We start from the raw sequence: 25,664 nt of genomic DNA on the forward strand, positions 1-25,664 counted from the left end.
GCCTCCACTTCTTAACTGGACAATAAAGAAATCACTTAGAGGTGTGGAGGCGGAACCGTGTGCTCCCTGAGGGCTGTCATAAGCCCGCGAGTGAGAGCCGACAGCGCGGAAACGTGCTCCAAGCAGTTTGGTTGAGAGCCGAGGAATGACGTGTCGGTCTGCGGACCGGGAAAGAGTCGCAGTGGAAGGTGGGGGACCGCTGACGGGTCATGTGACCAGTACCGGAATTACCCTGGAGAGTCGCCCGAAACTGCAAGTCCTTGAGAACTGGGCTGCGACGACTTACCTTCCGGTTTTTCAGGTGCTTTTGTTGTTAAGTTAGAAATTTGCCGTTATCTACTGTAAAATTAAAGGAGAGGAGGAAAAAATTTCATACCTGTTCTCAATGAAAACGCTCCTTGATCCAGACAGTTACATCTGGTATAGGACTTGTCTGCTGATTACCTCAAGAGCTGTCTGTTTTGACAGTGCTCCGCTGAACTGCGATGGGCACAGACGCCCTCGCTGATTTCACGGAGCATTTTCCTTTCTTAAATCCTTGACTTTGTGAATGAGCATTGCTAGGCCTAAAGGGATTGTCGGTGTTAAGCTGGAAGAATCTCCACTGCCCGGCAAACAGACAGCCACTACCGCAGAGCAAACGTCCTCCTAAACAGTAGCTAACTTCTTTCGGGAGAACCAGGAGGCATCCCTTCCTAAGATACCTACCAAGAGACAGCTACCTTCCTCACCCCTACTTGCCTCTCCACTCTGCCCTCGCCCCATAGTGTTGTTGACGGGAGAGTTGCGGACAAAATGTCAATGGCCAATTACATCACCTCTCAGACACACACAGATACACCCACACACTCAAGCACTCTCACTTCCTAACACTGCAGTGAGCAAAGACTATGCCAGGGAAAATGGGAGCACCTGGCAAGGTTTAAATTTGGTCCCAGTGCCACTAGTTTCCCACTTACTCTCCCATCCATGCAACAGACTAGATTTATGGAAAGCACATTATTTAAAGTAGAGCTTCAAAATCACATGCATTTTTCCGAAATTCACATGACCAGCCTCACCCCTGCACGCGATGGGTCAATATATCTACTTTTCTGCTTTTTGTTTAAAAATAAGTATACAACCTGGCTGTTCCCTGAAACTTCAATTATTTATGTGACACCTGAGACTCTAAGTTTGAGGACTGAAGCTATGAAAGTCAGCATTACTCCATATAGCAACTGTTTAAAAAGTTGAAAAAGTGATCAGACTTCAGCTAGAGATAGGAATGAAGTGGATTTAGATAGGACTAAGGTAAATCAGAATACAAGGTAAAGGATGATGCATGTTTTAAAACTTCAACTTCTGTGTGAGACCAAAGAAAGGGATGTTTAATTCATGTAAAAGCTTTATTTTGGGTAGTGCATTATCTAATTTAACTTGTATAGTCAGTTTAACACCATAATTACATGGAATCTTGAATAAGACGTAGAATCCTAACGGTTTATACAGGCTGATGTGATACCATAATATATCTCGGAAAAAATTTGGGCAGAGAATAAAAAAATATTTGCAAAGTCCCCTTGAGGGACTGGGGAGAAAGAAGGAAGTACTCAACTTCCCCATCTGGGGGATTCCTGATAATCTCGCAAGCAATGGGGACAACCAGTTCAATAGGCTGAGCCCTAGATCTTGGGGTTTGCCCCTATGAAACTTATTCCTGCAAAGAAGAAACTAAGTCTACTTATAATTATACCTAAAAGTCACCCCCAGAAAACCTCCTATGTTGCTCAGATGTGGCCTCTCTCTCCAAGCCAACTCCGCAGGTGAACTGAATTGTCATTCCCCTTACATGGGATGTGACTCCCAGGGGTTTAAATCTCCTTGGCATCATGGGAAAGGACTCCTGAGATGAGCTGGGACATGGTATCATGGGATTGAGAAAACCTTCTTGACCAAAAGGGGAAAGAGAGAAATGAGACAAAATAAAGTTTCAGTGGCTGAGAGATTTCAAACAGAGCCAAGAGGTTATCCTGGAGGTTGTTCTTATGCATTATATAGATATCCCTTTGTAGTTTATGGTGTATTGGAGTGGCTGGAGGGAAGTACCTGCAAGTGCTGAACTGTGTTTCAGTAACCTTGATTCTTGAAGACGATTATATAACTATATAGCTTTTACAATGTGACTGTGTGCTTGTGAAAACCTTGTATCTGGTGCTCCTTTTATCCAGGGTGTGGACAGATGAGTAAAAGAATAAGGATAAAAAATAAATAATAGGGGGGAAAAATGTTTAAAAATTGGGTAGATTGAAATACTAGTGGTCAGTAAGTGGCAGGGGTATGGGATATGGGATGTATGAGTTTTCTCTTTTTATATATTTTTCTGGAGTGATGCAAATGTTCTAAAAATGATCGTGGTGATGAATACATTACTATGTGATGACATTGTGAGTCATTGATTGTATACCATGTGTGGACTGTATGTGTGTGTGATGATTTCTCAATAAAATAGTTTTTAAAAAAGTAAGTATACAATGTAATTTTCCCTTACTTTAACAGAAGAAAAGTGAAGTCAAGTGAACAGAATTGCTGAACTTCAAGTAAATACCTCTTCAAAGAGAAGTTAATTTTTTGAGATCTAAAATTCTAACGATGTCTTTAAAGTTCAAAAAGCAAGAAAAGAGCACTGTTTTAAGAGAATTAAGAATCCCTTTTTTAAAAAATTACTAAGCATGTTTTTAAAGGAATTGTGTCTAAGTTTCTGGGTCCTAAAATTGTCTACTCAGAAGTAAAAAGTATACAACTAAAGAACAAAATTTAAAATCTAAGCCAGTATTTAGGATGTTTCTTTAATACCAACTAATAAAGAAAGACGTGTCTATAAACAAAATGTTACTTCCAGAAAAACAAGGTCATAGAAAGCACTATTATAGTTATAAACCTAGAGATTGTACATGAATTTGGTAATATCAGCCTTACTCCCTCCAGACCTCTCTGATCATAGTTTTGTCTTGGTTGTTTCTGAAATCATTGTTTTTTACTCTTCCATTATTACTAAAAATAGTGTTATTTTCAAACTTTCTTTCTATGAGCCATGGCTTTCTTCTTTATGTAATTTTATTGAGATATATCCACACACCATAGAAACTATGTAAAGTATACAGTCACTGGCTCACATTATCATCACATGGTTGTGCTTATATCCCCATGAACAAATTTAGAATATTTTAATTACCCCAGAAATTAAATAAAAATAAAAATGAAAACCCAAATCCTCTGATACCCCTTATTCCCCCCTAATATTAACCCATAGTATTGGTGTGGTATGTTTGTAACTGTTGATGGAAGAGTATTAAGGTATTACTGTTTCTTATAGTCCACAGTTCACAATAGGTACATTTTTCCCATATGCCCCTCTTTTATTAACCCATAATAGTGTTGTAAATTTGTTCTAATTCATTAAAGAACTTTTTTATATTTGTATAGTTAATCACAGTCATTGTCTACCACAATGACTATCATTGTCTATCACACTCATGGTCTACCACAAAATTCACTGTGTTATACATTCCCATGTTTTAACCTCCACTTTTCCATCTGGTGACATTCATGACCCTAAACTTCCCCTTTCTACCACATTCATACAACATTTGGTGCTGTTATTAATTGAATCATGACTTTCTAGTACAACTTTTGGTCTTGCCTGGAGTTTCTATTCACCTTTCTTTTATATCAATAATCAAAGGAAATACATACCTTAAACTCATGTGTATCAAACCAGAGTAACAGAGTCTATTTTTCCTTGAAGATGTTCTCCCAAGAGCCTGAATTTCTAGATGTACTGTACTTAGAAATCTAGGATTTCTTCGCAAAATGCTTCTGGATTCCAGTGTTCCATGTTATTTGGTTGGGTTTTTTATGCAATTTTATTGAGATATACATTCACATACATATAATCATCCAAATTATACAATCAGTGGTTCACAATATCATCATGTAACTGTGCATCCATCATCACAATCATCACAATCAATTTTTAAACATTTTCATTACTCTATAAAAAGAGGAATAAAAGTAAAAAAGAATACCCAAAACATCCCACATCCCCTTTCCCCCCTATTGTTTATTTATTATCTTTTTTTCTTACTCACCTGTCCATACACTGGATAAAGGGAGGGTCAGTCAATGTTTTCACAATCACACGATCAACCTTAAAAGCTCTATAGTTATTCAATCAACTTCAAGAATCAAGGTATTGGATTATAGTTCAATGGTTTCAGGTATTCCTTCTAGCTATTCTAATACCCCCAAAACTGAAAAGGGATAGCTATATATTACATAAGAGTAACCTCCAGAATGATCTTTTGACTCTATTTGAAATCTCACAGCCACTGAAACTTTTATTAAATTAATCCATGAAGATGTGACATACCCAATCATGGTATGGCCTTTTGATTAGATTATTCCCATGGAGATTTGAAACACTTTAACTATGCATGTGGCATTTTGATTAGATGGAGATGTGACTCTGCCCATTCAAGGTGGGTCTTCATTAGTTTACTAGAATCCTACAAAAGGGGAAACATTTGGAGAAACTTCAGATATAGACGCTTGGAGAATAGTTACTTCAAAGCTGACAGAGACAAAGATGTATGGAGATACTTAGAGTGCCAACAGAGAGAGCAGACACCCAGACACAGGCAGAGCCCAGCAGATGTCACCGTGTGCCTTCCTGTGTGTGTTAGATTGCAACCTGCCAAAACACAATATACCTGAAATGGAACGGATTTTAAAAAGAGGAATTTAATAAGTTACAAGTTTACAGTTCTAAGGAAGTGAAAGTGTCCAAATTAAGGCACCAACAGGAGGTTACCTTCACTCAAGAAAGGCCAGTGGGTCAGGAACACCTCTGTCACCTGGGTAGTCATGTGGCTAGCATCTGCTAGTCCCTTGTTCCTGGTCTCCACTACTATCAGCCTCTGTTCCTGGGGGGGCTCCTCACTTTGCTTCTTCAGAGCTGGCCTTCATCTCTTGGCTTTCCTTGGCTCTCTCCAGGTCCTGGCTTACCTAACATCTCATGGCGATGTCTGCTGGCTTCCAAGCATCTCCAAACATCTTTGTCTCTGTTTTCTGAATTACCTGTTTTCCTATCATGTACATCTGCTTACTCTGTCACCTCTGAGGCTTATGTTTTTTCTGTCATTTTTGACTCTCACCAAAATGTTTCCTCTTTTAAAGGATTCCAGTAAACTAATCAAGATCCACCTGGAATGGGTAGAGTCACATCTCCGTGTAATAAAAAGGTCACACCTCCAAAATTGGGCATGCCATATCTCTGTAGATAATCTAATCAAATTTCCAACAGATATTATTGAGTCAGGATTAAATGAGATGCATGCCTACACAAGACTGAATGAGGATTAAAACATGGCTTTTCTGGGGTACATAATGTTTTCAAAGCATCACACCATGGGAAGCTAAGCAAGCCATAGTTGTGTTCCAGAGAAGCTAAGTGAAGGCCCACAGATGCATAGAGACGAAACCACTGGTGTCAGTAGCTGGAAGCAACAGAGCTGGGAACAAGGACCAGCAGATGCCAGCCACCTGCCCATGTGACAGAGATTAACATTTCTTGAATCAAGGAATCTTTTATTGGATGCCTTAGTTTAGACATTTTTCTAGCCTTAGAACTGTAAACTTGTAGCATAATAAATTCCCTTTATGAAATCCATTCCTTTTCTGGTGTGTGAGATTCCAGCAACTTTAGCAAACCAGTACACAGCACCAGACTACGGGGTTGCAGGAACATACAGCAATTTCAACCCTAGCCTGCTGTGGAGCCACTGCGCTGCCCTCCAGAGGCTTTTCCACTCTACTTCCATACCAATAGTGAATAGGTACATCTCTCCACATTTGCTCCAGCACTTGTATCGGTCTGTTCATTTTTAAACAGTTTTATTAACATATCATACAATCCAATCTAAGGACAAAAATCACTGGTTCCCATGATAATCACATAGCCATCCCTTCAGCACCACACTCTACATGAGGACATTTCCATTTTTAAAAAAATGTTTTATTAAATTCTTAACATATAATCATTCCATTTGTGGTATATAATCAATAACTCACAATATCATCACATAGCTGTATACTCATCACCATGATCATTTCTTAGAACAAAGAAGAAATAGAAAGAAAAAAATTCATAGAAACCATATCCCTTTCCCCTCCCTCTGACTACCAGTATTTCCATCTACCCAATTTATTTTAGCCTTTGTTTCCCCTATTTTTTTCTATACCCCTTACCACTCCCTTTCATTGATCACTAACATTTCAATCTACTAAATTTATATTAACATTTGTTCCCCCATTATTTATTTATTTTTAATACATATGCTTTACTCATCTGTCCATACTGTAGATAAAAAGAGCATCAGACACAAGGTTTCCACAATCACACAGTCCCATTGCAAAAGCTGTATCATTATACAATCGTCTTTAAGAAACATGGCTACTGGAACACAGCTCTATATTTTTAGGCACTTCCCTCATCCATTATACCTTAACTAAAAAGGTGATATCTATCTAATGCGTAAGAATAACCTCCAGGATAACCTCTTGACTGTTTGGAATCTCTCAGCCATTGACATTTTATTTTGTCTCATTTCTCTCTTCCCCCTTTTGGTTGAGAAGGTTTTCTCAATCCTTTGATGCTGAGTCCCAGCTCATTTTAGGATTTCTGTCCTACGTTGCCAGGAAGGTTTACACCCCTGGGAGTCATGTCTGGTGTAGAGAGGGGGAGGAGAGTGAGTTTGCTTGTCATGTTGGCTGAGAGAGAGAGGCCACATCTGAGCAACAAAAGAAGTTCTCTTGGAGGTCACTCTTAGGCCTGATTTTAAGTAGGCTTAGCCTATCTTTTGCGGGGATAAGTTTCATTTGAACAACCCCAAGACTGAGGGCTTGGCCTATTGCTTTGGTTGTCCCCACTGCTTGTGAGAATATCAGGAATTCTCCTCATATGGGAATGCTGAATTTTCCCCCTTTGTCGCCATTCCCCCAAGGGACTTAGAAATACTTTTTTATTCACTGTTCAAATCACTCTGGGATTTATCAGGGCATCACTCTGGACGAACCTACAAAATCTGATGGCGTACTCAAGGTTCCATGTACATATGGTGTTCAGTTAAACTGTCCACATAAGTTATATAAGGAAGTGCTCTAGTCAAAATGTAAATTTTGTCCTAAATCAACATTTTTTACTTTATTCTCACACATAAGTTAATTTGAAATATGAATTACCACCTATTTTCAACACCCTGCAATACTGACATTACTTTGTTCTTTCTAATGCAAAAACATTTTTTAATTTGTACATTTAGCCACTATCATTGTACACTCTAGGCATTCCTAGATTATACCATCTCAGTCTTTATCATCTATCTTTCCTTCTGATTGTGCCCCCAGCCCTCCTCCCTCTATCATTCAGCCTCATTCAGTGTTCTAACTATTGTATTACAGTTAGGTAGCACTGTGCTATCCATTTATGAATTTTTACAATTGATCCTATTGCACAATCTGTATCCCTTCAATCCAATTACCCAATATCTACCCTATTTCTATCTCCTCATGGTCTCTGTTCTTAACTAAAATTCTCCAAAATTCTTTCACTAATGTTAATTTATATCAATGAGTCCATGCAGTATTTATCCTTTTGTTTCTGGCTAATCTCACTCAGCATAATATTCTCAAGGTCCATCCATGTTCTTACATAATTCATAACTTTATTCTGTCTTACAGCTGCATAATATTCCATCATATATATATATATATACCACAGCTTGTTTAACCACTCATCTGTTGATGGACATTTTGGCTGTTTCCATCTCTTGGCAATTGTAAATAATGCTGCTATAAACATTGGTGTGCAATGTTCATTTGTGTCCTTGCCCTCAGGACATTTCCATTTCTTCCACAAAAAATGGCGTATCCCTCTCCCATATTCCCAACTTACTGATATTAACCTTTGGCACGTTGTCTTTGTTACATTCAGTGGAAGCATATTACACTGTTACTGTTAACTATAGACCCTAATTTGCACTTACTGTATTTTTTTTTTACTCCTATACCATCCCATTCTCTTTTTTTTTGTTTGTTATTGTAAAATATAACAAAAAATCAAAAAAGCAGTAAAATTCAAAGCACACCACAATGATTATTTATTGAACAGATTTCAGAGTTTGGTATGGGTTACTGTTCCTCTATTTTAGGTTTTTCCTTCTGGTTGCTCCAAGACACTGGAGACTAAAAGAAATATCAATATAATGATTCAGCAGTCATTGTCATTTGTTAAATCCTTTCTTCTCTGTTATAACTCCTCCTTCTCCTTTGATCTTTCTCCTAATCTTTAGGGGTATTTGGGCTATGCCCATTCTAACTTTTTCAGTCAAAGGAACAAACCAACAATTCAAATGATATACAGGAGGTGAAACAATTAATTCAGAATGTTCAAACAGACATAGAAAACCTCATCAAAAATCAAATCAGTGAATTGAGGAAGGATATAAACAAGACAAGGAATGAACAAAAAGAAGAAATCAAAAGTCTGAAAAACAAATCACAGAACTGATGGGAATGAAAGGCATGTAGAAGAGATGAAAAAAACAATGGACACCTACAATATCAGATTTTAAGAGGCAGAAGATAGGATTAGTGAACTGGAGGATGGGACATCTAAAATCTGGCAAGAAAAAGAAAATATAGGGAAAAGAATGGAGAAATGTGAGCAGGGACCCAGGGAATTGAATGACAACATGAAGTGCATGAATATACATGCCGTGGGTCTCCCAGAAGGAGAAGAGAAAGGAAAAGGAAGGGAAAAACTAATGGAGGAAGTTATCACTGAAAATTTCCCAACTCCTATAAAAGACTTAAAATTACAGATCCAAGAAGTACAGCAGACCCCAAACAGAATAGATAAAATACTCCAAGACACTTGCTAATCAGAATGTCAGATGTCAAACAGAAAGAGAGAATCTTGAAAGCAACAAGAGAAAAGCAATCCATCACATACAAGGGAAGCTCACTAAGACTATGCATAGATTTCTCAGCAGAAACCATGGAGGCAAGAAGACAGTGGGATGATATATTTAAGTTACTAAAAGAGAAAAACTGCCAACCAAGAATTCTATATCCAGCAAAATTGTCCTTCAAAAATGAGGGGTGTTAATATAACTTATGTAGATAGTTTGACTGAACACCATAAGTACTTGGAGTCTCAGGTAGGACATGAGATTTTGTTGGTTTGTCCAAAGTGATGCCTCAATGAATCCCAGAGTGATTTGATCAATGAGTGGAAAAGTATTTGCAAAGCCCCCTTTGGGGAATGGTGAGAATGGGGAGAAATTCAACTTCCCCAAGCTGAATTCTTGATATTCTTACAAGCAGTGTAGACAACCAAAGCTATAGACTGGGCGCCCAGTCTTAGAGTTTGTTAATATGAAGCTTAATGCCACAAAGGATAGGTCAAGTCCACTTAAAATTTAGGCCTAAGAGTCACCCCAAAGAAAGCCTCTTTTATTGCTCAGATGTGGCCTCTCTTTCCAGCCAATACAACAACCAATCTCACCACCCTCCCCCTGTCTACGTGGAACATGACTCCCAGGAGTATGGAATTTCCTGGCAATGTGGGACAGAAATCCTAGAATGAGCTGAGGCTCAGCATCAAGGGATTGAGAAAAAACCTGGAATGAGCTGAGACTTAGCATCAAGGAATTGAGAAAACCTTCTCGACCAAAAGGGGGAAGAGTGAAATGAGACAAAATAAAATGTCAATAGCTGAGAGATTCCAAACAATCAAGAGGTTATCCTGGAGGTTATTCTTATGCATTAAGTAGATATCACCTTGTTATTCAAGATGTACTGGAGAGGCTGGAGGGAACTGCCTGAAAATGTAGAGCTGTGCTCCAGTAGCCATATTTCTTGAGGATGATTGAATAATGATATAGCTTTCACAATGTGACTGTGTGATTGTGAAAACCTTGTGTCTGATGCTCCTTTTATCTACCTTGTTAACAAACGAGTAGAACATATGGAATAAAAATAAATAATAGGGGGAACAAATGTTAAAATAAATTTAGTTTGAAATGCTAGTGATCAATGAAAGCGAGGGGTAAGGGGTATGGTAGGTATTTTTTTTCTGTTTTCATTTTATTTCTTTTTCTATTGTCTTTTTATTTCTTTTTCTGAATTGATGCAAATGTTCTAAGAAATGATGAATATGCAACTAAGTGATTAGATTGTGAATTACTGATTCATATGTCAATGTTTTATTTGGTTAATTTTTTTTTTTTGATTTATAAATATTTTTTTTTTTAATGAGGGGTGTATTAGTTAGGGTTCTCTAGAGAAACAGAATCAACAGGGAACACTCACAAATATAAAATTTATAAAAGTGTCTTACATGACAATGGGAATGCAGAGTCCAAAATCCCCAGGGCAGGCTGTGAAGCTGACGATTCCGTTGGAGGGTCTGGATGAACTCCACAGGAGAGGCCTGCCCCTGAAGCAGGAAGAGAGCCTGTCTCTTCTGAATCCTCCTTAAAAAAGACTTCCAATGATTAGATTACCCCTGAGGTAGAACAGTGAAAGTATATTGCTGACCTTGCCAGTTGAAAGCAAACTGTTTTTGGTGGTCCTTACTAATAGCTATTGAGAAAAAAGCATTTGCCAGATCAATAGCTGCATACCAGGTACCAGGGGACGTACTGATTTGTTCAAGCAATGATACCACATCTGGAACAGCAGCTGCAATTGTAGTTACAGCCTGGTTGAGCTTATGATAACACTGTCATCCTCCAAGACCCATCTGTTTTCTGAACAGGCCAAATAGGAGAGTTGACTATGGTGTGGTGGGAATCTTCACCCCTGCATCCTTCAAGTCTTTAAGAGTGGTAGTTATCTCTGCAATTCCTCCAGGACTCCAGTATTGCTTCTGATTTACTATATTTCTAGGTAGGGGCAGTTCTAGTGGCTTCCATTTGGCCTTTCCCACCATACTAGCCCTCACTATACAAGTTAGAGAGCCAATGTGGGGATTCTGCCAGTTACTCAGTATGTCTATTCCAATCATACATTCTGGAACTGGGGAAATAACTACAGAATGGGTCTGGGTTCCCACTGGACCCACTGTGAAATGGGCCTGAGCTAAAACTCCATTGATCACCAGGCCTCCATAAGTCCCCACTCTGACTGGTGGGCCAGAGTCACGTTTTGGGTCCCCTGGAATTAATGTCACTTCTGAACCAGTATCTAATAATCCCTGAAATATCTGATCATTTCCTTTTCCCCAATGCACAATTACCCTGGTAAAAGGCCATCGATCTCCTTGGGGAAGGCTTGGAGGAAGATTAACAGTATAAATTTGCAGCAGTGTAACAGAGTTCACCCCCAAAGGAACCTGGACTCCCATTCATTCAAAGGGTTCTGGGTCTGTAAACTGTCTCAAGTCTTGAAATTGATTAAGGGGCTGTGATTCTGTGTTTTTGTAATTCAGGTTAGACTTCCACTCACTTGACCTAGAATGCTTTTTTTTATACAGCTCCAACAAGAATTTAGTAGACTGCCCTTCTATTGTATTTCTACATACAATAGAATGTATTTACTAGCCAATGCCAAAAATCTCTGTGAGTCATATAATTTTGATGCCTACTTTGAGTTTGTTGTCTATTATAATAGCCATGTCTACCCTGTCTTTGGTGATTAAGTGCTGCCACCTGGCTTCTGCCAACTCAGGATCCCATCATCCCCATTGTGTTTAAGGATTCCAGCTCAGTGACAGCAGTCCCTACAGTAATATCTGACCTACAGAGTAGTGCAACCACAGAGCTCTGGAGGGATGATGGTGCTAGTCTCACAAATTTATTTCTCACTGTTCTGGTAAAAGGTGCATCTTCTGGACATTCCTGGGGTGTAAGAGCAGGCTTTGCATGATAAATTCACTCTAACATGCCAATCTCTCTAAGCCTCTGGATCCCCTCATCTACATTATTCCAGGGCAGTTCTGGCATTTCAACCTCAGGTAATGTTGGCCACCTTTTGATCCATGTTTCAACCAACCATTCAAACAAACTGTTAATATCTTTTCTAACCCCTCGAGCTGTAACATTGAATGCAGCATCTCTGCTTAGTGGGCCCATATCAGTAAATTCAGCCTGATCCAGCCTTATATTCCTCCCACCATTATCCCACACTCTTAAAATCCATTGCCACACATATTCCCCTGAATTCTGTCTATATAAATTGGAAAACTCACAGAGTTCTTTTGGAGTATAACATACCTCCTCATGTATGATACTTTGTACCTCACCTTTAGGGGCCTGTTGGGACTTTAGTCTAGTTATAGGTCTGGAAGAAATGAGGGGTGGTGGGGTGGGTCATGAAAAGAATTGGAAATATCTTCCAAGCCATTTGCTTCAGGGCATTCATTTGCAGTTTCATCTGGTGAAACAGGATTAATTATTCTAGGGCTAATCCCTTCAGGAGGAGGTTGGGTGGCCAACTCCTCAAGGCAGGTGGGAGGTGGGGTGGCTATTCCTCAGGGCAGACTATTACAGGGTTATCTAGAGAACAATCAGAATGACCTAGGGTTTCAACCTCACCCAACATCATTATCAATCCATATGTCACTATCCCATTTTTCAGGGTCCCACTCCTTTCCAATCAATGCCCTCACTTTAATGGCAGACACCATGCAACACTGAGATTTCAGTTTATGTTGTAAAACTGCTACCCTGCCAATAAGATTCTGAGTCTGATTTTCAGAGATCTCAAGTCTACAGCTACTGGAAATAAGATTTTCCTTCAGGATACTCATAGAAATTTCTACATCTGTCAGACAGTGCTTAAGTTTCTCGTTTGAAGCCTTAAGCCCATCCCTTTCACTCCTTAATGTATCCAGTGTATCTAATAACAACCAGCCAACATCTCTATACCTCTTATTTCCACAAAACACCATAAAGGTGTCAAAAACATTATCACCCAGAGCCTGGCTTTGTATAAGCAAAGCATTAGGAGAATCGAATGGTGATATTTTGACTATCTCTTTTGCCAACTCACTCCATGGATTGGGAGTGTCATTCTTATTATGGGACTCAGAGTCCTTAGTGCCTTTGAATCCAGACAGAGTAGAAAACCATTCATAAGAACCCATTTTTAAGATTCCGTTTGTTAAGAACCACTTTTGGTACCAAGTTCTATCATTTCAGGTTCTCTAGAGAAACAAAATCAACAGGGAACACTCGTAAATATAAAATTTATAAGTGTCTCATGTGACCATGGGAACACAGAGTCCAAAATGCACAGGGGAGGCTGTGAAGCTGACAATTCCAACTGAGGGTCTGGATGAATTCCACAGGAGAGGCTCACCAGCTGAAGCAAGAAGAGAGTCTGTTTCTTCTGAATCCTCCTTAAAAGGCTTCCAGTGATAAGATTAAGCATCACTCATTGCAGAAGACACTCCCCTTGGCTGATTACAAATGGAATTGGCTGTGGATACAGTTGACATGATCATGATTTAATTCTCTGAAATGTCCTCATTGCAACAGACAGGCCAGCACTTGCCCAACCAGACAAACAGGTACACCAATTGGCCAAGTTGACACATGAACCTGACCATGACATGGAGAAATTAAAACATTTTCAGACTAAAAAATCATTACAAGAATTTGTGACCAAGAGACTGGCTCTGCAAGAAATACCAAAGAGAGCACTAGAGACAAATAGGAAAAGACAGGAGAGAGGTGCAGAGAAGAGTGTAGAAATGAAGACTGTCACTAAAGGTAAAAAGAAGTAAAATTAGATATGACATATAAAATCCAAAAGGAAAAATGGTAGAGGAAAGCACTGCCTGTACAGTAATAACATTAAATGTTAATGGATTAAACTCCCCAATCAAAAGACATAGACTGGCAGAATGGATTAAAAAACAGGACCCAACTAAATGCAGTCTACAGGAAATGCATCTTAGACCCAAGATAGACATAGGTTGAAAGTGAAAGATTGGGAAAAGATATTTCATGCAAATAACAACCAGAAAAGAGCAGGAGTAGCTATACTAATATCCAACAAATCAGACTTCAACTGTAAAACAGTTAAAAGAGACAAAGAAGGACATGATATATTTTAAAAAGGAACAATTCAGTAAGAAGACATAACAATCATAAATATTTATGCATCAAGCCAGAATGCTCCAAAATACATGAGGCAAACACTGAAAAGAGAAATAGATGCATCTACCATAATAGTTGGAGACTTCAATTCCACACTCTCATCAATGGACAGAACATCTAGACAGAGGATCAATAAAGAAAAAGAGAATTTGAATAATACAATAAATGAGTTAGACGTAAGAGACATTTATCAAACACTACACCCCACAACAGCAGGATGTATCTTTTTCTCAAGTGCTCATGGATCATTCTCAAGGATAGACCATATGCTGGGTCACAAAGCAAGTCCCAATAAATTTAAAAAGACTGAAATCATACACAACACTATCTCAGATCATAAAGAATGAAGTTTGAAATCAATAATAGGCAGAGTGCCAGAAAATTCACAATTATATGGAGACTCAACAACACACTCTTAAACAACCAGTGGGTCAAGGAAGAAATTACAAGAGAAATCAGTAAATATCTGAAGGCAAATGAAAATGAAAACATGACATATCAAAATTTATGGGATGCAGCAAAGGCAGTGCTAAGAGGGAAATTTATTGCCTTAAATGACTATATCAAAAAAGAAGAAAGAGCAAAAATTGAGGAATTAACTGTCCATTTGGAAGACATAGAGAAAGAACACAAACTACCACCAAAGCAAGCAAAAGGAAAGAAATAATGAAAATTAGAGCAAAAATAAATGAAATTGAGAAAATAAAAACCCATAAGTCAGTTCTATGAGAAAATCAATAAGATTGATGGGCCCTTAGTGAGATTGACAAAAAGAAGAGGACAGAGGTTGCATATAAATAAAATCAGAAATGGAAGAGGAGGCATAGCCACTGACTCTGCAGAAATAAAGAAGGTAATGAGAGGATACTATGAACAACTTTATGCTAATAAATTAGACAACGTAGAAGAAATGGACAACTTACTAGAAAGACATGAACAACCAACATTGACTCAAGAAGAAATAGACGGGGCAGGCCACGGTGGCTCAGCAGGCAAGAATGCTTGCCTGCCATGCCAGAGGACCTGGGTTCAGTTCCCGGTGCCTGCCCATGTTAAAAAAATAAAACAGATGCATCTAAAAGAAGAAATAGACAACCTCAACAAACCAATCAGTAAAGAAATTGAATCAGTCATTAAGAAGCTCCCCCAAAAGAAAAGTCCAGGACCAGATGGCTTCACATATGAATTCTATCAAACATTCCAGAAAGAATTAGTAGCAATCCTGCTCAAACTCTTCAAAGAAATTGAAGAGGAGGGAAAGCTACCTAACTCATTCTATGAAGCCAACATCACCGTCATACCAAAGCCAGACAAAGATGTTACAAGAAAAGAAAATTACAGACCAATCTCTCTTATGACTATAGATGTAAAAATCCTCAAAAAAAAAATCTTGCAAATCGAATCCAGTAACACATTAAAATAATTATACTCCATGACCAACTAGGATTCATCCCAGGTATGCAAGTGTGGTTCAACGTAAGAAATTCAATTAATGTGATACACCATATCAACAAATCAAAGCAGAAAAACCACATAATTATCTCGATTGATGCAGAAAAGGCATTTGACAAAATTCTACATCCTTTCTTGTTGAAAACACTTCAAAGGACAGGCATAGATGGGAATTTCCTCAACATGATAAAGGGAATATATGAAAAACCCACAGCTAACATCACCCTCAATGGGGAAAAACTGAAAACTTTCCCCTAAAATCAGGGACAAGACTGTTGTGGGGTGCACCAAAAGAGATACCACATAATTCAAAACTGCAAGCCAATTTGGAGTCTTTATTAGCCGGCCGGCGACTGCCTCAGAAACTTCCAAGAAGGAAGATTCAGAGAGCAGCCCCTAGAGGTTTTCAGGGTGTGCTTATAAAGGCTAAAATTATGTTGTGGTTTTGCAGTTGCTAGCAAGCAAGTGTATCATAGAAGAAGAAAAATGCCGTTAGCTGTTGCCAAAACATATCCCGTTCTCTGTTTCCTAACATTGGTTATTGTTTACCTCTTGAGGACATTCCGCCCCAATGTTGTGGGGACTTTCCCTGCTTGGGCCTGATTGATTGCTTCTGGCCCTCCACATTCCCCACTGGTTTTATGAGAGAATCAAATCATTGTTTCTTTACTTTGATTATAAATTTGCTGATATTGGGTTCCAAGGACTAATAATTTAACAGTTTGTATTTTTCTTTGCATGTATGAGGTTAGACAATTGATTATACAGGGTTCAAACATTAAACTTAATAATATGAGAATTAGGGGCCCTTCTATGGCAGACAAGAGTGTGATCTGCCATGGGGACCAGGAAAATAAGTTTTCATATCACTGGCATGGGTCCTGTCCACCGGGTCTCCAAGGTGGCTGGCTGAAGCTTCTTTATCTAGATTAGGTCTCCAGGCTGAACCTGAAATAGATCTTTTTTAGGGGCAGGATTTGTTGGTCCCAGATGGGCTGCCTTCACCAGTTCCTGAGTTTGCTGGGTGGTAGATTGCAGGGCCTATAATGATTTTAGAAGAGAATGGTTATTTAATTCAGCTATCTTTTTTTCTCCCCTATTTAGGGATTAGTGAAGGTGGTTGTTTAAACATGATTTCATATAGGGTAATTCCCTTAACATAGGGAGTACATTTAGTTTTTAGGAGGGCAAATGGAAGGAGACTCACCCAGTTTTCACCAGTCTCGAGCTTTAGTTTATTTAAAGTTTCCTTTATTGTTTTATTCATTCTTTTAACTTGCCCTGAACTCTGTGGCCTATAAATACAATGTAATTTCCATTTTATATTTAATATTTAATATTTTTCTAACAATTGAGTAACTTGGGTGATGAATGCCGGCTCATTGTCAGACCCCATTGCAGATGGGAGGCCAAATCGGGGGACAATTTCAGAAATTAGTTTTTTTTATTATTATTATTATTTGTGCTGTCTCGGTTCTGGTAGGAAATGCCTCAGTCCATCTGGAGGTGTCAGTGAAGACTAATAGGTATTTGTATCCATATGGGCCAGGTAATATTTCCATAAAGTTTATTTCCCACTGTTCCCTTTGGGCTTATCCCCTCAGCCTAGTTCCTTGGGGCATTTCTTTCCCTTGGCCAAAATTTACCTGAGCGCAGATGTGGCATCTGGACGATACCTGCCGGGCTTGTTGTTGCAATCGGGGAATGTAGTGATCTCTCTGTAAGAGGTGAGTTAGTTTCATACTGCTAAGGTGTGTACTTTGGTAACCTAGTTAACCAAAATTTTCCCCAGGTGCTCTGGTACTAGGATTCTCCCGTCCGGGAGAATTTTCCAAATGCCCGGATCTGTTTTAGTGCCTAAAGTTTTGCCCATTTTAATTTCTTCCCCAGTATATTTTGGAGGGCTTGGCAGCACTCGCCCCTGTAAAACAGGAAGTATCTGCAGCATCCCCACTGGATTTTGGGCAACCTCTTTTGCCATTTTATAAGCCAGGGCATTTCCTCTGGCAATATGAGTTTCGGCAGTCTGATGTCCTTTGCAATTATAACAGCTGCTCTTTTTGGCAAACAGATAGCCTCTAGCAAGGCAAGTATTTTTGGTATATTTTTATTTCCTTTCCTCCCAATGTCAAAATCCCCATTCCTGATATAGTGCCCCATGGACATGCACAGTTGCGAAGGTGTATTTGCTGTCCGTACACATGTTGACAACCTCCCCTTTTCCCCACCTTAGAACCTGGGTCAGAGCTATCAGTTCATCCTTTTTGACTGAGACCTGACAGCCTAACTGGGCTAGTTTCTGTAACAAGTTTTCGGTTGCCTTTTTGCAGTCTGACAGGTTATTAGCTGCCAGTAAGAGGTCATCCACATATTGCAGGAGGGTTATCTCTGGATGCTGTTGTCTAAAATGAGCCAAATCCTGGCTTAAGGCCTCATTGAACAGGGTGGGAGAATTTTTGAAACCCTGCAGCAACCAAGTCTAGGTTAGTTGTTCAGAGAACCCCCCACTCTGGGTCAGTCATTCAAAAGCAAAGATGGGTTGACTAACCATGGCCAGGGGAAGCAAAAAGAAGGCATCCTTTAAGTCCAGAACAGTGTAGACCTGCTGGCTGGGAGGTAACAGGCTCAAGAGTATATATAGGTTAGGCACAGTGGGGTGAATGGTTTCAATTCTTTTGTTCACCTCTCAGAGATCTTGAACTGGCTGGAAATCGTCGGTCCCGGGTTTTTGGACCAGGAGAAGGGGGGTGGTCCAGGCCGAATGGCAGGGGACTAGAATACCTGCCTCCAGGAGTCTTTTGATATGGACTGCAATGCCTTTTTTAGCCTTTAAGCTTATTGGGTATTGTCAGGCTTTGATTGGGTGGTGGTGCTAGTCAGCTGGACAACAATGGGGGGCTGGTGGGTGGCTAACCCTGGTAGGTTAGTTTCTGCCCATATGCCTGGTATTTTTTTTTAATTCCCACAAATATGGGCCTGGGCTGACTGCACCACTTCTGCAGTAAGTAAATACTCTTCCAATAAGGGGCAAGTGAGGAGGATTGCCGAGGGGTTTGTATTGAAGGAGAGCTTGGTCGAATCATTTTTGAAAGAGATGGTGGCTTGTAATTTCTGAGGAAGGTCTCTCCCCAAAAGGGAGTATGGATGCTCTGGCATTATAAGAAATGAGTGGATGACAGTTCCTTCCCCAAGGTTAGTGATCTTAGTCTTAGTTCATGGGTAAGACTTTGTCTTTCCCAATGCTCCCTGTATGGGGATTTTTTTCTTAGATATGGGCCCTTCTGCCTGCTGGAGGATGGAGAAAGTCGCCCCAGTATCCACAAGAAATTTTATAGGCTTGCCCCCGATTTCTAAGGTGACCCTGGGCTCCCAGGGGCTCAACAGAATGGAGCCCCAGACCCGTCAATTCACCTCTTCAACTAGAATGAGGGCCAGTTTCAGTCCTTTAAGTTCTCTTTTAGGGCATTCATTTTTCCAATGTCCATTTTTTTATTTGTTTGTTTATTTGTTTTTTGCAGTAGGCGCATTGGTTTGCACCTAGGCCCAACCTTTTTCCTTGGTTTCCCTTTCTTTTTTCAACGGTTTTCCTTTTTTTTTGTTTGTTTTGTTTGTTTTTTTTGTTTTTCCTGTTCAGCCATTGCAGATATTAAAATTTTGGCTATTTTTTGGACTGTGTGGTCCTGGGGTTATCTCTGTTATTAAAAGTCTTTTGGGCAATATCTATCAGTTTAGACAGCACTTTACCCTTAAATCCTTCTAATTTCTGTAATTTTTTTCTTATATCTGGGGCCGACTGGGTGAAAAATGCTATATTTATGGCTCGCCTATTTTCACACACCTTTGGATTTATAGGGGTGTACAAGCGGTTTGCCTCCATGAGGCACTCAAGGAAAGTGGCAGAGATTCATCCAGCTTTTGTATGGTTTTGCCTACCTGAGACAAGTTGTTGGCTTCTTGACCACCGCTTGCATTCCCTGGGGCAGAGTCTGGTGATACCGATCGAGAACCTCCTTACCTTTATCAGTGTTGGGGTCCTGTCCGGGATGGGTGGAGGGGAACACAGCCTCTAATTGGGTTGGTTCAGTAGTAGGTTGTCCATCAGGTCCAAGAATTAACTTCCTCACCTCTCTCCTGACTTGGTCTCATTCCTTGGAGGTAAAGAGGGCCTGGAGCTGTTGGCAGTCGTCCCAGGTGGGCTGGTGGGTGAAAAAGACAGTCTCTAAGAGGGAGATGAGCACTTGGGACTTTTCAGAGAAAGAGGGATTCTGGTTTTTCCAATTATATAGATTGCCAGAGGAAAAGGGGATATAGATCATGAAGGTGGGCTGTCATCCCCTGGGGCAGGGCCAACCTGCCTCAAGGGCAAAATTGGAGCTCTAGAAGAATCTGGTGATTGTGCACCAGAAGAAGGGTGTTTAGCAGAGCCACTTCTGGTATGGGGGGGACTGAAGGTCACCTCTCGGCTATCAGAGAGGCTGGTTGCGTTTTTCCCCTCTGGTCTTAGAGGTGGCAGAGGGGCTGTTGGGTATGGGGGAGGGTCCATCAAGATAGCCCTTTCTTTTTGAGAGGTGTTTATTAAGAGGGCCATTTTTGCTCTGGGGGGGTCTTTCCTTTTGGGACTCCAGGCAAGACCATAACCTCTTGGGTTTTTCTGTTAAAATTTCAATCCAAATTAGTATATAGGGGATTTGGTCAGGGTGGCCTGGATTACCAAAAATTGTTCTTTGGACTTTATAAGCCACAGATAGATCTGTGATTCCCTCAGGAGGACACCCAGGACCAAAAATTGGCCACTTCCGTGAGCAGAATTTTTTCAAATTGAAGGCATTGACAGGGGCTTCGTAGTCTCTGGCCTTCTGCTGAAATTCCTGGAAAATTTTCAAAAAACATTGAAGGGGAGTATAGACAGATAAGCTTGACTGATCCATGGCAATTATGACAAGAATGACACAGAATGTGACGAGACCAACAGATGAGAGAAGGGACAAACTAAACCAAGACACACAAAAGCATTATCCTTAATTGATTCCTAACCAGAAGCCCTGGCAAAGTCTTGCTCTGGGACCTGACCTTGGAAGTAATGCTGCATCCAGCCTTCCAGAGGTCCCTGACCTGGATCCAGTAACAGGCCTGTACTCACTAGCGAGGTTCCCAGAAACAGATGACTCCACCAGATTTTGTATAATTTTGGAGGGTCCTATAGGACCGGCTCAGTTCCTGGTCCTTGCCTGGGGTGGAAGAATGTCTCTCCGAGGCCTTCCCCTAGGCTGGACCTCAGTTCTGGGGGCGGTCCCCAGGACCTGTGGTCACCAGTGTCCCATTAGGGATGATCTCGCTGGGGCCTCCAAATGTTGTAGGATGCACTGAAAGATAGACCACATAATTCAAAACTGCGAGCCAATTTGGAGTCTTTGTTAGCTGGCCAGCGACTGCCTCAGAAACTTCCAAGAGGGAAGATTCAGAGAGCAGCCCCTAGAGATTTTCAAGGTGTGCTTATAAAGGCTAAAATTATGTTGTGGTTTTGCAGTTGCTAGCAAGCAAGTGTATCATAGAAGCAGAAAAATGCTGTTAGCTGTTGCCAAAACATATCCCGTTCTCTCAGTTTCCTAACATTGGTTATTGTTTAACTCTTGGGGATATTCTGCCCCAATGTTGTGGGGACTTTCCCTGCTTGGGCCTGATTGATTGCTCCTGCTTGGGCCTGATTGATTGTTCTGGCCCTCCACAAAGACAAGGATGTCCACTATCACATTGTTATTCAACATTGTGTTGGATGTTCTAGCCAGAGCAATTAGACAAGAAAAAGAAATAGAATGCATCAAAATTGGAAAGGAAGAAGTAAAACTCTCACTGTTTGCAGATGATATGATACTATATATTGAAAACCCCAAAATATCCACAGCGAAACTACTAGAGCCAATAAATAAGTACAGCAAAGTGGCAGGTTACAAGATGAACAATCAAAAACCTGTAGTGTTTCTATACACTAGTAATGAACAATCTGAGGGGGAAATCAAGGAATAAAATTCCATTTACAATTGCAACCAAAAGAATAAAATATTTAAGAATAAATTTAACTAAAGAGACAAAAGACCTATACAAAGAAAATATGAGAAATAGTTAAAAGAATCCCAGAAGACCTAAATAAATGGAAGGGCATTCAGTATTCATGGATTGGAAGACTAAATATAGTTAAGATGTCAGTTCTACCTAAATTGATCAACAGATTCAATGTAATACAATTAAAATCCCCCAAAAACTTACTTTTAGAAATAGAAAAACCAATAAACAAATTTATCTGGAAGGACAAGAAGCCCAGAATAGCTAAAAATATCCTGAGAATGAAAAATGAAGTCGGAGGTCTCATGCTATCTGATTTTATGATATATTACAAAGCTACAGTGGTCAAAACAGCATGGCACTGGCATAAAGATAGATATACTGACCAATAGAATCAAATAGAGTGTTCAGATATAGACCCTCTCATCTATGGACAATTGATCTTTGATAAGGCAGTCAAGCCAATTCACCTGGAACAGAATAGTCTCTTCAGTAAATGGTGCCTAGAGAACTGGATATGCACACGCAAAAGAATGAAAGAGGATCCATATCTCACACCCTATACAAAAATTAACTCAAAATGGATCAAAGACCTAAATATTAGATCTAAGACCATAAAACTTTTAGAAGAAAATGTAGGGAAATATAAATCTTATACTAGGAGGTGGTTTCCTAGACCTTACACCTAAAGCACAAGCATTGAAATAAGAAACAGATACGTGGGAACTCCTCAAAATTAAACACTTTTGTACATCAAAGAACTTCTTCAAGAAAGTAAAAGGCAACCTACACAATGGGAGAAAATATTTGGAAATGATATATCTGTTAAAGGTCAGGTATCCAGAATATATAAAGAGATTGTTCAACTGAACAACAAAAAGACAGACAACCCATTTACAAAATGGGCAAAAGACTTGAACAGACACTTCTCAGAAGGGGAAATACAAATGGTCAAAAGGCACATGAAAAGATGCTCAACTTCCCTGGCTATTAGGGAAATGCAAATCAAAACCACAATGAGATATCATCTCACACCCACCAGAATGGCCATTATCAATAAAACAGAAAATGACAAGTGCTGGAGAGGATGTGGACAAACAGGCACACTTATTCCAACCACTGTTGGTTGGAATGTCAAATGGTACAACCACTGTGGAAGGCAGTTTGGTGGGTCCTCAGGAAGCTAAGTATAGAATTGCCATACGACCCGGAAATACCATTGCTAGGTATCTACTCAGAAGACATGATGGCAAGGACACAAATGGACATTTGCACACCAATCTTTATAGCAGCTTATTTACAATTGCCAAGAGATGGAAAAGCCAAAATGTCCATCAACAGATGAGTGGCTAAACAAGCTGTGGTATTTACATATGATGGAACATTATGCAGCTCCAAGACAGAATAAAGTTATGAAGTATGAAACAACATGGATGGACCTTAAGGACATTATGCTGAGTGAGATTATCCAGAAACAAAAGGACAAATACTGTATGGTCTCACTGATATGAACTAACATTAGTGAAAGAACTTGGAGAATTTCAGTTAAGAACAAAGACCATGAGGAGACAGAAGTAGTGTAGATATTTGGTAATTGGAGTTGAAGGGATACATATTATGCAATGAGACTGGTTGTAAAAATTCAGAAATGAATAGCTCCTGATTGTAGCACAATAATGTTAGAATACTGAATGAAGCTGAATGTGAGAATGATAGAGGGAGGAGGACTGGGGGGCAGAAATGAAATCAGAAGGAAAGATAGACGATAAAGACTGAGATGGCATAATCTAGGAATGCCTAGAGTGTATAATGATAGTGACTAAATGTACAAATTTAAAAATGTTTTTGCATGAGGAAGAACAAAGGAATATCAATACTGCAGTGTTGAAAATAGATGATAACTAATATTTTAAAATTTTAACTTATGTGTAGGACTAAAGCAAAAATGTTTATTTGGTACAAAATTTATATATTGACTAGTGCAGTTCCTAATATAACTTATGTGGACAATTTGAATGAAAACCATAAGTTCATGGAACCTTGAGTAGGGCATGAGATTTTGTAGGTTTATCCAGAGTGATGCCCCAATAAATCCCAGAGTAATATGAACAGTGAATAAAAAAGTATTTGCAAAGCCCCCTTGAGAGAATGATGAAAAGGGGGGAGAACTCAACTTCCCCAAGTGGAGAATTCTTGACATTCTCACAAGCAGTAGGGACAACCAAAGCAATAGGTTGAGACCCCATTCTTGGGGTTTGTTCAAATGAAACTTAACCCCACAAAGGATAGGCTAAGCCTACTTAAAATTAGGCCTATGAGTCACCCCCAGAGAACCTCTTTTATTGCTCAGATGTGGCCTCTCTCTCTCAGCAAACACAACAAACAAACTTATGCCCTCCCCCTCTCTATGTGGGACATGACTCCCAGGGGTGTGGACCTTCTTGGCAATGTGGGACAGAAATTATAGTATGTGCTGGGACTCAGCATCCAGGAATTGAGGAAAACCTTCTTGACCAAAAGGGGGAAGAGAGAAATGATCAGAATAAAGTGTCAGTGGCTGAGAGATTCCAAACAGTCGAGAGGTTATCCTGGAGGGTATTCTTATGCATTATATAGATATCACCTTTTTAGTTAAGGTATAATGGAGAGGCTGGAGGGAAATGCCTGAAAATATAGAGCTGTCATCCAGTAGTCTTGTTTCTTGAAGATGATTGTATAATGATATAGCTTTTGCAATGAGACTGTGTGATAGTGGAAACCTGCGTCTGATGCTCCTTTTATCTACCTTATCAACAGATGAGTAAAACATATGGATTAAAAATAAATAAATAAATAACAGGGGGAACAAATGTTAAAATAAATATAGTAGATTGGAATGCTAGTGATCAATGAAAGGGAGGGGCAAGGGGCATGGTATGTATGAATTTTTTTCTGTTTTCTTTATTTCTTTTTCTGAATTGATGCAAATATTCTAAGAAATGATCATGATGATGAATGTACAACTATGAGATGACATTATGAATTATTGATTATATATAAAGAATGGAATGATCATATGGTAAAAATAATTTTTAGATGGTAATATTTTGATTTGCAAAAATGCTATTTGGAAGGGAAATTTGGTCTTCATTCTGCTGATTTGTTCAATTTATTACATTATAGAAGGAGACCATGTTAAAATAATTTGTGGAAGATTATTTGGTGCCCCTGAGAATCAATTTTGTGAATATTTCTGAGATGTTGGGATATGAAATACATTTATCAAACCTACAGTTTCTTAAAAAAAAAAATAATAACAACGCCTAGCTGAAGCTTGTATAAGAGTAGAGTAGCCTCCAGAACAGCCTCTTGAATCTATTGGAACTTTCTCAGTCACTGATACCTTATTTTGTTGCAATTCTTTTCCCCCTTTTGGTCAGGAAGGCATTGTTGAAACTGTGGTGCCAGGGCCAGGTTCATCCCTGGGAGTCATATCCCACATTGCCAGGAAGACTTTCACCCCTGGATGTTATGTCCCATGTAGGGTAAAGGATAATGATTTTACTTGAAGAGTTGGGCTTCAAGAGAGAGAACCCATATCTGAGCAACAAAACAGGTCCTCTGGATGTAACTTTTCAGCATAAGAGCAAGCCTTAAAGGTCAAGACCTTGGCCTATTTACTACTGACTTGGGAGTCCCTAATGCTAGAGACAGTATCAAGATTTCCCTGGTGGTGAAGTTTAATAGTTCCATATTTTTTCTCCCATCCCTCAAGGGACTCTGACTATACTTTTTAATTGTCTGCTTAACATACTCTAGGATGTATCTGAGCATTATATTAAGCTATACAGAATTACAAGCCCTCATTCCCATTCTGGGCTCCCTGTGTTTGGGATGTTTAAGTGTTAGTGATCTATCTTTAGCACTTATAGATTAAGTGCTAAAGAAAATATAGGTTTTGGACAA

At 39.5% G+C, this 25,664-nt stretch overlaps 1 protein-coding gene and 1 long non-coding RNA gene across 6 annotated transcripts in view; one reads left to right on the forward strand and one right to left on the reverse strand.

Annotated features, from left to right (window-relative positions):
- Positions 1–39: 39 nt before the first annotated feature.
- LOC143644061 (uncharacterized) overlaps positions 40–25,664 on the forward strand; it is a 40,546-nt gene continuing 14,921 nt past the window's right edge. For all 3 annotated transcript variants that reach the window (XR_013156493.1, XR_013156491.1, XR_013156492.1), the window contains exon 1: positions 40–301. This is a non-coding gene — a long non-coding RNA (uncharacterized LOC143644061). The remainder of the gene's footprint in view (positions 302–25,664) is intronic.
- EI24 (EI24 autophagy associated transmembrane protein) overlaps positions 13,282–25,664 on the reverse strand; it is a 78,012-nt gene continuing 65,629 nt past the window's right edge. The window contains exons 11-12 of one of the 3 annotated variants that reach the window (XR_013156489.1): positions 19,675–19,855; positions 13,282–13,524 (exon numbers count right to left, since the gene is read on the reverse strand). Coding sequence is in view for 1 of the 3 variants with exons in the window: in XM_077112529.1 (XP_076968644.1) it covers positions 19,780–19,855 (76 nt within the window). In the remaining 2 variants the exon portion in view is untranslated. Of the gene's footprint in view, positions 13,525–15,785; positions 16,701–19,081; positions 19,856–25,664 lie in introns of those variants that run through there. The other 2 variants (XR_013156490.1, XM_077112529.1) reach the window with 2 other exon arrangements.

This window comes from Tamandua tetradactyla, chromosome 8, assembly GCF_023851605.1.
Source record: "Tamandua tetradactyla isolate mTamTet1 chromosome 8, mTamTet1.pri, whole genome shotgun sequence".
NCBI classification, from domain to species: domain Eukaryota; kingdom Metazoa; phylum Chordata; class Mammalia; order Pilosa; family Myrmecophagidae; genus Tamandua; species Tamandua tetradactyla.